This window comes from Tripterygium wilfordii, chromosome 22 (genome assembly GCF_013401445.1).
Source record: "Tripterygium wilfordii isolate XIE 37 chromosome 22, ASM1340144v1, whole genome shotgun sequence".
In the NCBI taxonomy this organism is placed as follows: domain Eukaryota; kingdom Viridiplantae; phylum Streptophyta; class Magnoliopsida; order Celastrales; family Celastraceae; genus Tripterygium; species Tripterygium wilfordii.
This window is the reverse complement of record NC_052253.1, coordinates 1,147,904-1,162,947: the sequence shown is the minus strand read 5'-3', so window position 1 is coordinate 1,162,947 and position 15,044 is coordinate 1,147,904. Positions and strand designations below refer to the sequence as shown.

At 39.0% G+C, this 15,044-nt stretch overlaps 3 protein-coding genes and 1 long non-coding RNA gene across 5 annotated transcripts; 1 reads left to right on the top strand and 3 right to left on the bottom strand.

Moving 5' to 3' along the window:
- Nucleotides 1-757: 757 nt before the first annotated feature.
- Nucleotides 758-3,054, bottom strand: LOC119992046. The gene is made up of 4 exons (XR_005466309.1): nucleotides 2,854-3,054; nucleotides 2,436-2,541; nucleotides 1,991-2,074; nucleotides 758-1,511 (listed from the first exon to the last, which is right to left on the bottom strand). It is a non-coding gene; the product is annotated as an uncharacterized LOC119992046 (long non-coding RNA).
- Nucleotides 3,055-3,203: 149 nt separating this feature from the next.
- Nucleotides 3,204-6,169, top strand: LOC119990932 (protein transport protein sft2-like). Of its 2 annotated transcripts, XM_038837070.1 has the most exons (5): nucleotides 3,204-3,546; nucleotides 3,921-4,188; nucleotides 4,328-4,432; nucleotides 5,047-5,153; nucleotides 6,034-6,169. In XM_038837070.1, exons 1-5 carry the CDS (start codon nucleotides 3,356-3,358, stop codon nucleotides 6,044-6,046), a joined length of 684 nt encoding a protein of 227 aa, XP_038692998.1. In that variant the 5' UTR covers nucleotides 3,204-3,355; the 3' UTR covers nucleotides 6,047-6,169. The 2 variants fall into 2 exon arrangements, with proteins under 2 accessions (XP_038692998.1, XP_038692999.1); XM_038837071.1 differs by lacking the exons at nucleotides 4,328-4,432; nucleotides 6,034-6,169 and having other exon boundaries at nucleotides 5,047-5,304.
- On the bottom strand, nucleotides 5,630-7,506 carry LOC119990931. The gene has a single exon (XM_038837069.1). The coding sequence runs from the start codon at nucleotides 6,940-6,942 to the stop codon at nucleotides 6,010-6,012; it is 933 nt and encodes a 310-aa protein (XP_038692997.1). The 5' UTR covers nucleotides 6,943-7,506; the 3' UTR covers nucleotides 5,630-6,009.
- A 573-nt stretch (nucleotides 7,507-8,079) lies between these two features.
- LOC119990753 (uncharacterized membrane protein At3g27390) lies at nucleotides 8,080-12,133 on the bottom strand. Its single transcript, XM_038836835.1, has 10 exons — nucleotides 11,758-12,133; nucleotides 11,106-11,214; nucleotides 10,814-11,006; nucleotides 10,317-10,453; nucleotides 9,945-10,233; nucleotides 9,711-9,817; nucleotides 9,401-9,566; nucleotides 9,131-9,326; nucleotides 8,802-9,042; nucleotides 8,080-8,590 (listed from the first exon to the last, which is right to left on the bottom strand). The coding sequence occupies exons 1-10, from the start codon at nucleotides 11,849-11,851 to the stop codon at nucleotides 8,362-8,364; spliced, it is 1,761 nt and encodes a 586-aa protein (XP_038692763.1). The 5' UTR covers nucleotides 11,852-12,133; the 3' UTR covers nucleotides 8,080-8,361.
- Nucleotides 12,134-15,044: the final 2,911 nt, after the last annotated feature.

Here is a 15,044-nt window from a genome sequence, read left to right as displayed (position 1 = left end):
CTGACAGCAAATACAGGGGAAGTAATAAGTGGGTGAGTAAACAATTTTTTTTAATGTAGTTTTGGAGCTGGTGATGCAAATAGAGAAGCAGCATATCACACTATTCGTTCAGATAAAGAGCACTTGCTGGGTGACGGGGTCATAATAAGCCCACTCTGACAAAAGATTTGAATAGACATGTGAGATTCGAAAAGTGCTCCACTTTTACAATTCTCTATTGCACTACCCAAACTGCCCTTTTACATCTCAATCATTGACAGTCTTATCCTGCCACTTGGCCCACCCACCTCCCCTCCTGCGCTTTAAAGGCCATCCCCCCTCATCTATATCCTCTCCATAATCCATATTGGACATTATTCATCTCTGGCAAACCTTTTTGTTGGACTATATGTATATGCGCAATACTAGAATGACCTCATATATTTGTCGTCTATAATGAAATTACAGTTTACAAGTTTAGATAAGGCAGGTCTTGATCTCACATGTTACAATGATATTTGCTTAGATAGGCATAATACATGTGACAAACCGTATGAACTCGGAACATCATGAGTTCGGTTTTCATCAAAAATAACTCCCTTGTGACCACGTGCAGTGTCATATCAAATGTTCAAAGGAATCATCGAGATGGCAAAACTGGTTTCAAAAAGTAGCCAGTATTACGTGTCAAATCAGAACCTATTATCAACTTAGAATTCTATGCAGACAAAGTTTGGATATGCTAAAAGACTAGATTCGACTTGATCTACTACGTACCAAAAAAGGAAAAAAAAATAATTTCGCCAATATATTAAACCATAACTTCCACATCAAGGTGGTCCACTTAAAACTACTATTAACTATTAAGGAGTCAATACCAAACAAAACAGAACTATTAATCATCAAATGCCAATATTATGGCATTAGATCTTCAGACAACCCAGGTAAATTATGTGGTTGAGAAGCTTTTGGTTCCAGGATGTCATGGCATATCTCCAACTGTTACTTGCTAATCCCATCACTGAGCTTGTCAAGGATAGCACCGAATTAACCCTAAACAAGCATCAAAATGGCCAGATTAATCCACAAAATGGTTCGCAGATTAATTCAATTCACCCATCAACCCCGCGCCACATTAACCTGGATTAACCTTGAAGGTACTTCAATAACAAGTATTTACAGGAATCACCAAACCTCACAACCCACCTCCTGAGAAATATAACTGAGGCAACTTCACGGCATAAACAAGTCCGAAACCTGTTGGGTATACATGCAACGTACCATCCCCTCTACCCTCGCAGCGCCCTAATCCAGGCTGGCGCCAGATGAGAGAAAAAAATGGAATACTGATCCAGTGGAGTTGAAACACTAATCACCTATACTTACAAAGCCATGTAATTCTTGAATAACCCACTCTAAGATGATTGATTGCAGCACTTATTTCAGCTGCAAAACGCTCGTCCAGTGACTCTAAAGTCTCGGTATTGGAAACCTATTACTGATATGCAAGGCTCTCAGAAGGATAAATTCCACTGTTCAAAAAGGAAAAAAGTAGTTAAGAAAGGTAAGGCAAGTCAAGTTTCAGTCTCATGCCTGACACTAGTAAAGAGCTTCAAATATCATTTGAAAAACCATTTATCTTAAAAACTTACTCATGGGAAAGATGGAAGTTCAATTGCTTAACCATAAATCTAAGAAGAAAATATTATTTCTGCATTTTATTTTATTTCTTTCTTCTGCTTGCTTAGCACATAAAGTTGGAGGAGGCTCCAAGAAGATAGGGTTTGCTTTCAAAGAGTCAAATTCAAATGCACCAAACAAAAGTTTTTCATTCTCATTCTCATTCTCTTGGAAAATGAAGCACATCACCAGAATAAATAACTATTGCATCCAAATTCACATTCTTTACCGACTAGGTTATGCAAAATCTCATCAATTCAAAACACCATGTATAGCATTGACTGCAAATCTATACAGGAACTACATAAGAAGATAATGTTCAGGTTCTTACCATTTCAAACATGTTATGTCAAGAGTCAATGACACCTTCCTTCCACAAAAATCAGTGAAACGAAGCTCCAAATCAGCTGCTCAGCTGCAAATCAAGAGGCGGCAGATAAACTGAATTTTAGTTTCAGATTACCACAGTCTTTGCAGACAATTGTATAGAGTGGCATGAGTGCTCTACTGAATATGCCCGGAAAAGACATCAGTTGAATGCATTGCACTTTGGGAATTGATTGTAGTAGTGTTGTTAATTACAGAAGATCTCGCTACGACAATAACCACTCAACGAATTGCATATGTGAATAGCTTTTAGAGGGCATTTTACCAAAAACAGGTCATAATCAAGTCCTCAATTATCAACTTGACTAATATAATAAGCATGACTAAACATCAAATTCCAAACCCATAAAATAAAATATAAAAAGAAGTATCAAGAGAATATTATTTACCTAATGGAGAAAAGAAATTTGTGTTGGTGAGATTTCTAACTTTTATCTGTGCTAGCTGAACTTCCCCAAACACATCTAGCAGATTACACAGCACTGAACTGGTAGTCTGCAGAATGAATAATACAAAACTTTAGAAAACAGAAAGTGAAAATATAGATAAAAAAGTTGTCGTTGATAAAGAAGCATGATACTATAATAGTTTGATTCTAAATTACCCCACTCTTGCAAATCACTCAGCAATCAAAACAACACGAGACAGATTACTCAAGTCAGTCACTAAATCAATATCTCAATGCCTAAAGACGAAACTCAAACAATCACAGTTAATTGCTAACAATTGTGCATTACGGCAATCAAAGAAGAAGGTCTGCAAAGAACACGATTCTTCATAATCTACACAAATTACTCATTTCGTTACCTTTTCTTGTCTGGTGACGAGGGAACTCAGCGAAAGCAGAGCCCACCGGACTCAAATAGCTAATTTAACCATCTGAACCAACGGTGAGGGAGTATCGCGTCCGCGATGACTGCACTGAACCCCTCTGGTCTCTGAACAGGAACACTATCTTCGGAGCTACCTTCACTGACCTCTGTAATCTTCGGTATCCACATTGACGCAATCAAGCAAGCGACCTCTGTTATACTTTTGCAAATACTTTTATTTTTAATCCCAATTTTGACCCCACAAATAATATCTATTTATTTCCGACCGAGAAACTTTGTTGTTTTTTTATATTGATGCCACAAATAAAAATAAATACCCTTTTCAGTTTGGGGTTCTGCTCCTCCAAACACGGCCTTGGAGTTCCTTAGCCCATGCTGATTGCCCATTGCATATGCATGTGGGGAAACTGGCGCGAAACCACCATTCGATCTGAAATTGCCAGTCGCCTCTCTCTGAGCTCAAGATCTCAGAGACGATGCAGAAAACAGCGCAAGCATGGTTCATGAGAGGTCCCTCCGGCATCACCGATCAACAGAAATCGTCGTCTCTGCTGGCTGATTGGAACGCTTACGCCGCTTTACAAGAACCTGATTCCTCCGCTTCAGGCTTCGATCTCGAGGCTGCAGTCCGTACCTCCAGCGACAAAGTCACCGGAACTCTAAATGTGTAATTTACTAACCCTACCCCATCTCTGATCTCTCCCTCGTCTTCTCTCCATGTATACAACTGGATTTAGCAAAATCATTCATGTCTAAAATGCCCATTAAAAAATGCTAATTGAAAAGGAAATAATTTTCCTTGAGATGCTTTGGGGGAGAATAGTGTGGACATACACTCCAAATATTCTAGTCAGTGCAATTGATTGTAAATACACAAGGGCAAAAAAGAAGAAGAGAAACAGCAGGCAACATGTTGGTTGGTTTTCATATTGCTTTGTGTGAACAAAATGCTGAATTTTTAAGATGGCCTATTACTTTTTGATTAGTAATAATTGATCATGATTGTGAAGCCTGGTTGCTTGGTTTGATTGAGATCTGTAGGGTTTCAAAAGGAGTGAGAGATATACCAGGGAACTTTCAGTCTTCCTCAAGCAATGTTCCTGCTAGCAAATCTTTCATGTACTTTGGGTTGCTCCTTGCTACTGGCGTGTTCTTTGTCTTCGTAGCATTCACTATGTTCCTGCCCGTCATGGTGTTGGCACCACAGAAATTTGCTATGTGCTTAACGATTGGTTGTGCCTTCATTGTTTGTTCATTCTTTGCACTGAAGGGTCTGAGAAACCAGCTTTTGCACATGTTGTCTAAAGAGGTACCTCGGCTTTTTTGTATTTATGATAGCTTAGAAATAGCATATCTTCTAAAAGACAAAATTTTCAGCAGTTTATATTTCATATACTTAGCTTTTTTCATCTGGAACTTTATCTACCTTTTATCTTTGTCTACTCCAGAGGCTTCCTTCTACATTGACACTTATTGGTACCATGGTGGGAACCATTTATGTTTCTATGGTACTTCATAGTTACATTCTTTCCGTGCTCTTCTCTGTGCTACAGGTATTTACACATTTCAGTTTGTGTGTGTGTTATTAGTTAGTAGTCTTCAGTTGAGTTTTACATTGGTTGGTTCTACCCTGCTCCCGCTTATTTTTTTGTAGTGTCTAATATATTTTTCCCAAGAAAATAAACAAGAGCTAGTAAAAAATAATTAATGCGATCACACCCAATGATACTAGGGTGCTGGCCCTGCCAAAAGTAGAATCAAAACCTGGTTTTGAAACCTTAAAGGATCAAAATAAGTTGATGTGTTCGTCCAAGACAATATTTGGTGCCTAGCTTGCAACTGTTTCACTTGGTCTACTGTCTTGTTTCCTTAACTTTGATGAATTTATATGCAGGCTCTTTTTAATAGCCTTGACCACCTTATATTTGCTAAATCCATACTTTTCTAGAATGAAGAAAGATAACCTCATTTCCACCTTCGCTCAAAAGTAGGTTGTTCATTGGTCCAGGCTGTACAGATGTTGTTATCGTCAATCATTTTTCATTTGGGCAATATTAGGAAATTATCAATGACATCACACAATCCATAATTTTTCAAATATTATAATATCATTTTCTTTGTTTCATTTTCAATGAAGTGCCTTATTTGTGGCTTTCAATCATGGTAGGTCCTTGCACTATCATTCTATGCTATTTCCTACTTCCCTGGAGGATCTGCCGGACTGAAGTTTCTTTCATCGACTTTTATCTCTTCAATTTTGGAATGTTTCAGAAGGTGATATCGACATTTGTTGGATATAGTCATACAGTAGTGCATTCTTTTTTCCGAAAAAAATTATATAATCATTGTCGTAAGTTTTGGAATGTTTTGAGATATACTTCAAAATGATATTTAAATCATAGAGTATGCTTTGGCAATCAAACTGTTATCTTTTCTCATCCACTACCTAGATACCTTTTGGCACAAATCTGTCATATTCAATAGTTTTTTCGTTGTCTTCTTTGTCCTTAATTGGAACCTGTGAATAGCTATCAATTAGTCCTTGACTTGTACATTGCTCCTTGTTCCTCTGCATCCTCACATCGTGCAGTACTTTGAATTTTAAATTCTAAGCCCTCTTGCAAAAGATACGAATAATTATGGATGCCCAGAGGGATCTGTGCATCTCTAGGGTTGAAGCTGACAAGTTTTGTAATTAGTTGTAGATATTTTTCATTATATTGTATGATGCATTGAACATTGTTTGAGATGCTTAACATCATGATAGGTAGATAGGGTACATTATATTTCTATTTAGTAAAATCTCAGTGTACAATATAAAGAAACATATAGATTCATGTAGTCGATCCCAAACAGTTTGGGATAGGGCTCGGATGATGATGATAATCACTGTGCAATATGCATCATCAAACTCTTGAAAACTATTTTGCCTGTTTGGCTGTTTTGGATGCGTGAATTATCAGCCATGCTGACCCATTTATCTTCCAGCTGTAATGCAAGGTGATTTCAATACACAATGGAGTCTTACCATCAATACAATTGATCTGACAATCCTGCAGTCTTGAAAAGCTAGAATGCCTGCTTAATTTCTTGCCATCTCAAGCATTTAGATACTCCAACATGATTCTTATCACTCGATTTTCCATGCATACAGGAAAAGGCAGTAATCTGGAGCTGTTGAATTGCTCCTAGTAGAGTAATACCTGCTCCCGGTGCTGGTGTCACTTTCAAAACCGCATGGGCCGCTTCCCTCCTTGTCACTTTCTGCTTCAGGTACGCCTGGTTCAAATATGAACAAGCCATGGCCTGTGCCAGGGCTGTTGAATAGCCAATCATGCACATCCCAAAACACTTGAACAGGTTGTTTACCCACCAACATAGTCTGATTCCCTCTGAATTTCCACTGCAAATTCTGAACATGAATCACCACAATCCCATCTATGCTAATCCACATCTCAGGGTCTTTTGGTCCTGTTGTTGAACTTTCCACGACAATGTCGTGCTCTTTCTTCCTTTCATCAAACTTAGCTCTGGTGGAGAAAGATTTCTTGGCGAAAACATTCTCCTTCTTGTAATACTGGATTGCGTCAACAAGAGCAGGTCTTGCTTTTGTTCTTTTATAAGCTTTCTTCTTCAAATCTCCCAACAACAGCACCACTTCTTCATCTGAAACCAGAGCCACATAGTAATCACTACAAGGCTCAGGACTACCACCAAATTTAGCTGCTCGAAGATCCCAATAAACGTCGACTTGGTTCCCTTCCACCTCAAAGCACTTGTAGCCTCTCTTGCTCCAAAAATGCCAAGGCTTGACATCAATCTTGCAATTGTAGATGTATTCACCTTCAGGGCTGTTGACCATGAGACTCAGAGAATGATTCATCAGGTTCTTGCACCATAAGACCGTGACGTTCCGCCAGTAGCCTCCAAGATTGGTCTGGTAGGCGCATGAAACTGTGCTTTGAGCTGTTTTACTTGTTACAGGGTCCTCTGTTATTTTCTCTGCTAAGGGTGGTGGATGAGCACTCACTGAGCAAGCTCTCATGGGATGATGAATTGACATTTCCCCTTTTCTTTTCAGTCTCTTTTCTTTCCTTCAATGAAAAGAGAATTGATCGATGAGGGTTAGCTATCTGGTTCTTGACCTTGTTAATGGCACAAAGATGGTTTCCCCTGCCTTGCTTTTGGTGAATGCAGAATCTGGCACTCTATTTTGGAGCCTGAATGTCAAAATGAATTAAATTACTGGGGATGGAAACTGATTGCAGACGATATGTTATGCTTGTGGAAGAAGAGAATGAGGAATGGACAAGCACCTTTGTCTATGCCAAGAGAGAAATTCTCCCTCTTGAGGTTGTCACAAAAGAGAGGCCCGAACCTCAAGGACTTAAATAGGAAGTCCACCCATATTTACCAATTACCATAAACAGGTTGTAAGACTATCTTTGGAATGGAGTGAGAAATAGAGGAAAGAGTTGAGAGAGGTTTTGGGTTCAATCCACTTATGTATTGTCCACACTTTGGGCTTAAGGCTCGCATGATTTTGACTTTCTATAGGGCGCTTGAAGCCTTGAAGTATTTGGAGATAGACCCAAATTTATAAACCACATATTTGGTGTTTACCTAATTGATATGGGACATTTTAAGTCTTACATTCGTCTATATTTATAAGTTCGGTTATGCGAGATTCAATAAGTAGACTATACGGGAGGTCATTATAATCGAATCTCACCCCGATACCATGTTATAATTTGAAGAAATTGAGAGATATAAGATGAGAAATAAAAGGAAGAGAGAAGTTTTGGGTCAATCTATTTGAAATATTGTTTATGCTCTGAGCTTAAGACTCGCATCATTTTGTCTTTTTAAAAAAAGAATCGAGTATTTGAAGATGAGCTGAAATTTTATAAACCACATATTTTATCTGATACTTTACCAAACCAATGTTGCAATGTCTCAACATGGGACAATTTAAGTCTTACATCAGTCCCCAACGTTTCACCAATAAATGGCAACTGTCCACTGAATGCCGGGATGTATCTTGATCATGATCAGTAAAGGCCCTTTGATTGTTTTTTTTTTTTAAAAAGAATGCCAGAATCTATGTTTACCATGACCAATCAAGGTATTGTGTCTTTCCTTTCCTTTTTCTACTTAGCTTGAAAAACAACTCCGTAATAATTAGGAAACACAGAGAAGGTAGTAGAAAATGAGCTATTTTGTACTGACAAGCTGAAGCAAATACACAATTAACCAGTAAGCACTGAAGATGTGTAAGTATGGCTCTTACTCCTGAGCACCAACCCTATGAAATGAGAATGAGACAGCAAACAAGGGCATGGCCGTTCCTTCACATTGATGATCAGACTTCCATTATGCAATCCTTTTGCCCTGACATGTTCTACAAGAAGACTTGCAGAGTACGGAGTATCCACAGCCAAACCCAACATCCTGTGAGAAATTTCAACTCTATGATTCACATCTACACCATACCCTCACTGTTGTTTGCTTCGTCCCCCGCCTTATTTGCTGCCACATCTGTTCCTTTTCTATTCAAGTTTTTTACGACGTTTTTGGATTTTGAGATTCCCGCAATATCACTAGCTGATGCACTGGCCTGGAGCGCTTCTATATACAGCATCTTCACTAAATTCCTAAAGCGACGTCGAAATGTTGGAAATCGGGACATCGAGGCCACTATTCCCTCCAACCTGTTTCAGGAAAGAAAAGCAGAGAATAATGACTTTCAATAGTCCCTATAAATTCAGGATAATACATAGCCTAACATCGTATGGTTGGCTGCATTGCTCTTAACACAGTTTAATCTGAACTGTTTTTCATGTGGATTAAGAGCCAGAATCGCATTGTCTGTAAACACAAGCCACATATTACTATAAGAACAAAGCTCCCAAGTGAACGTACCTTCTAATTATTGCTTGAAGCTGTGCTCTCCTGATATTATCACTAGAAGGAAATCTAGTGTCATCCCAGTCCTCGGGGGTTTTATTTTTGGCCTCCATGATTAGCTTTCTTAGGCATTTCTCTTCATCTTCATTTAGTTGAAGGTTCTTTATTTGCTCTTTCATGATCAAGAGGGGTCCAATGAACCACTCAAACAAGTTATCCCTTGGCCCGTTAGCCCTTGTTAACTCAACACCATCAGCTAGAAAATTTAATTACATGTATTACGAACTAAGAAACTCATAGTAGACCATATCGAGCAATTAGCAGAAGTCGGAGAAGAAACATACCAATCACCAAACCATATGAGTTGAACTTGGCTGATACCAGCAGACACTGCATTATTGACCAAGCAGGGAGTTTGACGCCCAACTTTTTACAGTCGCCTTTCACGATACATTCCTGGACATCCTTTATATTCAACAGGCCATCACGGAGGAGTATCCTACCATTCACTTCACAGGATTTAAATAACCAGTCCCACACCTGCACAAAATTTAACGCGTGCAGATTAAGAAACTCAAAAGAGATGCATGTTGGACATTTTATCAAGGTTTTACCTGCACCGGTTTATACTGCTGGATTGCACACTTCAATGTTCTTGACCTTTCTGAAACTAGTTTTAAATCAAGTGAGCCTTCTCTTCTGCCCTTCAAGTCATTGTTATCATTCTCACATGATATTAGTCGCTCATGGTTGGGGCCCATGTTTGTACGGTATTTTGGCCTGGCTGTCACGTGGATATTTTAGAATTAACATCAAAAGCATGACGCATATATATATAATGAGCAGTATAAAGAAATGAGTTTAAAAGCCCCATATCATCATCAATGCTATAAAGTGGGAAACAATCAAAATCCTAAAATGTACCTTGGCAGGCAGGATCCTTCCCTCAAGTAAAGTAAGTCATTAACATATTCATCAAATAGTGAAATCACAGAGACGACATAGGCAAGTCCCATGAGGAGAGAATCTTCCTGGAAATTATGCAGATATTTGTTAGACAGCTCCTCAGACCAACAAGAAAAGTACCCTTCAACAGATCAGTGATTTTCAAATACTAACCTAGACACAACAAAATGAGAGATGGAACTTTTGGCGGACCTGATAGACGATAACTGTGCCGTAAAGTCCGAGAAAAAAGCTTGAGATAATGGCACCTAAAACTGCTCCCACTACCGCCAATGGCCATAAGATGATAGCAAGACCAGCAAATGGAACACACACAGTTTCTAGAAATGGACCTTCTCTGCCAATCAAATCTTCAAACAGCCTTTTCCATCCTATAATCAGCATGTAGGGGCTTTTCCACAAAGCTACAGATGTTATCAAAAGTACATCCACTGGCATGCCAATCATGATCACCAACAAGCAACTTGGCAACCTCGACAACCTAAAAGACGAAAAAATGGTATAACAGATTGCCCTGAAGAGTACAGAGATATAGTGTTGTTCAGCACAGTAGAAGATCCTCACTTAATATCCATAGGCCTCTCATCAACCGACAATTTCTCAATTAGTTCATCCATGTAGGAGAAATAAGAATGGAAACAGAAATCTGTAAAGTCCCACACTGCTGTGCAACTCCCTTTAATAGTGGACAAGCATCCATCCTGGTTTAAGAAAGCAACCAACCCAATAAATCTCCAAGACTATGTTACGACCAAGCAGCCTTATCTTACTAGCCTTTTGTGACGATTAACTCGTCATAAAAAAGGGCGGTCTTTGTACCATGATTGATAGAAAGAAAACCCAAAAGACTAGATTGAAAGAAAGAAATGGACAAAGTTCAACACTTAATTGGGACCGAAAGCAACAAGAGTGAGTTCTAGATATAAATTAAATTTCAAATTTGATGAGAATTATACAATTAAGTGATAATTTAAGTCCATTGGCTTTTAGACATGCAAGCTAATTTCAGCTAGATGCTAATTCCAACAAGACAAACAGTGACAAGTTGAAACAGAACTCACAGCAAAGCAGTGGTAACATTTCAGCGCAAAATTCGGTCCAGCAGCTTCAAAGGTTGCAATAAGTGGAGCAAAATACCCATATCCTATCCCACCGAGAAAGCTACCAACAATTCCAATGATCGGCCAAAGAAGCAGAGGAAACGGCAACAATACTAGCACCACAATCTTTAGCAACAGCCCTAGTTTCTTGGTTCTACATTCACAAACCCAATCAAAAATTCAAAACAAAGAGAAAATTAAGGTTTACTGGGAATGGGTTAACTTGAGACCTTGAAGAATCAAATCAAAATACCTTGCCACACAATAGTAAGTCCAGATAACATGTGCAGGCCAAAGTCCAATTATCACAGCTGAGTTTCCAATCCCAATTATTACCATCACGACTGGTCCAATTAGTGCAGCTGTGTGAAAAATCAATCACATTATTTTATGTCAATCCATCCATCTCACACAACAGTGCCAAAATCGATACACTCCAAAGGCATAAACCAGCAAAGAGATTCAGTATAACCGCTCATTCAACTGCACACTCTCTTTTTTAACCGAAAATTCCTCATCCCAACATGCCTACATGACAATTGGGCAGCTCTAAATTCGAGCTGCCAACCCAGTCTAGCCGAAGCCCGTGTGGAAAGAACAAGATAGAAGCCCACAAATGAGAGTTAACTCCACAAAGCCTTCCATGGGAGCCAATGCCCATGTAAGAAAATACGCCTACACCTAAATTGTTGGCCGTCAACTTGCAACCTCCCGCATTTGCGAGAAGTTCCCACAGTCAACTTTACCATCCCAACCAAAGCTTATTTGTTTCAACTGCGTACCCTGCTAATTGATGGGTTCTATGTACCACAAACTAATATTAAACTAAGCCCTAAGTACACAAAACAGGTAAAGAATTCGGCAAACAGGGTATAATACATGTGTAGAGTGCAGTATAAGTTTACCTTTGACGAGGCCGAGGATCAAAAACAAAAGAAAAAAAGGCAGAAACCTCAACAAGCTCCACAGCTTCGCCAGAAACCCTATCGGCACCTCCATGGAAGCTCTCTAGGGTTAACAAGTAATTTTATACGAAGATAGGAGGCAAGTAATGGAACAAAAAACGATTTCTGAGGCAAGCTCTGTGGTTCCATCGAGGGTTATAGAGTAATCGGAACTCGGAAGCTGTGTTGTTGGTTTTGCCGGCGTTTTTAATTCTTGAGGGGACTACGTGGCGGGATTTGATTGTCCCGAGATAAACGTGGCGAGCAATGAAGAAGGGGCATGTAGATAGTGACACCCGTCTCGTGTTTCATCATACTTTTTGCTGGAACCAACCGCCTTACAAAAAGCAGAGGGAAGATTTAACTTTGTTTTATTACATGTGGGCCCGACAAAGGATCAATCTCCACCATCCAACGTCCGTGACTAGCTATCTATTATTACATGGGGGCCCGTAAAGTAAACTACAACTCAGACCGTGGGCCTGTTGGGCTCTTTGCGGGTCGTGGGTCTGTTATGCAATGGGGTGCCGCTATTTGTACACACATTTAAACTCAATACATACATATTTTTCTAAAATATTTAAATTTATCAAATCATCCTTATATGAAATTACTGTTTACTTACACCATTATTATTTTTCTTAATACAATTAAACTGAAATGCAAAACCTATACCTTCATGGAGACCAGAGTGGATTTTTGCATCAGCATTTGATGAGGGAAGAAGTTCTTGTACTGCAGCCACCACATGATTTGACACCTCCCATGCAGACATATTTAAGGCATTTACATGTAACTCGAAGTCAAGACATCCACTTTCTGCCCTGCATCTGGATGGCCCTCAACAAAGATTTGAGAATCATATCTTGGTGACTGATATTATCCCATATGAGGCAGAAGATTTTCATCCTTATGCACCGTGGCTTCTTCAATGCAAGACTAGGGACTTAGTCAAAGGCTCCTGCACCTAAACACAAGAAAGGATAGGGACTGGTTCTATTAGTTCAATCAGATCTAGGGGATTTCCTGCTTTCCCGCTTCAATCGAGCATACAGGAAACATTGTACTGACACTTTATTATCCCATGAATTTGATGAGCAGACTTGCCGTAATTGTCTTTATGGATATTTTTTAATGCTTTGTGTTTGTATTTTTGTGTTTGATAGGGTAATTTGGGAAGCACATAGTGTGTATTAAAAAAAATATTAGGTGTCTTTAGTAAGTGTGTATAGTAAGTCAAAATGTGTGTGCAAATAACTGTTCCCTATGCAATGTGAACACATCAGAATCAGGGGTGGACGTACGCCATTGGCACTCGGGCACGGGCCCCCAATCATCTTCAAAAATTTTCACTAAGTACAGTCTAAACCCTTGACAAATTAACCCTAAGGCCCCCGGCCCAAAAAACATAAGGCCCCCCTGATCCACTAAATCTCATCCAACTCATTAACTAACTTTGACCCAACCCTTTTAAGTCCTAGGCCCTAACTTAACTCCATTGATGCAGTGCACCTTTTACCTTGTCAAGCCCATTTACCCAAAGCCCTCTCTATATCTCATTCTCCCAAGTCCCAACGGAGCCTAAGCCCTTCCGCAGTTCCACCTCTGTTAACAAAACACCGACAGCGACGCACGTTTTGCGATAGGCGAGATAGCTGAAAATCGAATAGTCCTTCTATTTGGATCAACTACAGGTATTAGTGTAGATTGAATGAGTAGTGTACAACGCTTTGTTGAACTCGACAACACAGTATTCAGAACACGAGGTATGATTTTTTTGACTTTTTTCTTTACAAGAGGGTTTTTTTTTTTAAACCACTAGGGAACCATTACAAGACCCGATCATTTGGGCTGAACCCTATATTGTAAACCTCAAGGGGAGAGTCTAGTTACCCTCGCAGAATCTTTGGACAAGTCACTTGTCGGTCCTAAAGGCCCAAGACCCAACAAGCCATTGACCCACACTTATTCGAGCGTCCACGACGTATTAATGCCAATATTTCGACTCGAACCTTGGATGAACGGGTATCCCATTAGTCCTCAAACCATTTGACCAAACAAACAGGGATTTCTGTACAAGAAGTTAAATTCACTTATGTTGATTCACTTCCTTTCAACACTCGATGGTCAGAAATACATGGCTAATCCGGCGTTGACTGAAAAGTCTGTGATCTGAAGTCCAAAGTCTGGCAGGTGGGTTAGGTTTTGTGGACCCTAGCTTAGGAAATTACTATAACTATAATTATAAGCCAAGACTTCTGACTGCCGACTTGTAAGCTTCCAGACTATCTAATAAATGAAAATTGTACGAGATTAATGAGTAAATGGGTGTTTTTTTTTTAAGAATATATATATTTTCATAATACCATGAATGAGTCCAACAAATCAATTAACGTGTTAGTTGGATCAAAATGCTATTGGTTGCAAAACTTTTAAAGAGAGTGTGCATATTCAATTCAATCAAAATAGTACATAACAAAAAATTAAATAAACACATGTCATCTGACACAAATTACCAATTAAAAAACACACAAAATAATGATTACATATATGATAATAATATCAAAATCATCCCCCCAATGTGCCCACCGACTGAAGAGGAGGTCATCAAGTTGGCAAAACATCTCGGCCAACTGAGATGTCACCTCAGCAAGACTTCTTAGTATAGCTTAACATGTATAACTTTAGGAATCCCAAATTATCAAAACATCTCGGGGTACATATGAACATTCATCATCAAATAGGAAGGAAATCAAGAGAGGATTCACCCCATAAATCTTGTCGCGATCAAGTGTAATAAGTTATTTCTAATTCATATAAAGGGGACCTTCACCCAGGTAAATCTCTATCACATCCTCACTTTTTTACTATTAGCTACAGAGAGAGCTCCGAGTTGACTTGAGCGTCGGAGCGTTGAGGTACACCTCGGGAACCCCAAAACTCACGTTTTCTCTTACGCAGGAACAGAACAGTTATCTCTCGATTTCTAGCTCGACAATTGATACGTTGCAAAATCGAGCAGTCGAGGAGCCGGTCCGATTTTTCATTTCATCAATGTACGGTAGGTTTTACTAAAAATTCAAAAAGACAGATCATAGTTATTCAAAATATATCTTACATGTATTCATCATGAATTAATACTAGAAAGATATGAAATAATATAATTTATTTAGCAGCGATTGTTGATAAACACAAATAATAGTAATTCAAATCAACCGTAGGTTATAACTAGATTCCTTGAACTTACC

Coding starts and splice junctions, on each gene's coding strand:
- LOC119990932 (XM_038837070.1), top strand. CDS start 3,356: ATGCAGAAAACAGCGCAAGCATGGTTCATGAGAGGTCCCTCCGGCATC. Junction 3,547..3,920: donor GTCACCGGAACTCTAAATGT/GTAATTTACTAA, acceptor TGAGATCTGTAG/GGTTTCAAAAGGAGTGAGAG. Junction 4,189..4,327: donor TGCACATGTTGTCTAAAGAG/GTACCTCGGCTT, acceptor TGTCTACTCCAG/AGGCTTCCTTCTACATTGAC.
- LOC119990931 (XM_038837069.1), bottom strand. CDS start 6,942: ATGTCAATTCATCATCCCATGAGAGCTTGCTCAGTGAGTGCTCATCCA.
- LOC119990753 (XM_038836835.1), bottom strand. CDS start 11,851: ATGGAGGTGCCGATAGGGTTTCTGGCGAAGCTGTGGAGCTTGTTGAGG. Junction 9,327..9,400: donor AGCAGTATAAACCGGTGCAG/GTAAAACCTTGA, acceptor AATTTTGTGCAG/GTGTGGGACTGGTTATTTAA. Junction 9,043..9,130: donor CTCATATGGTTTGGTGATTG/GTATGTTTCTTC, acceptor TAAATTTTCTAG/CTGATGGTGTTGAGTTAACA.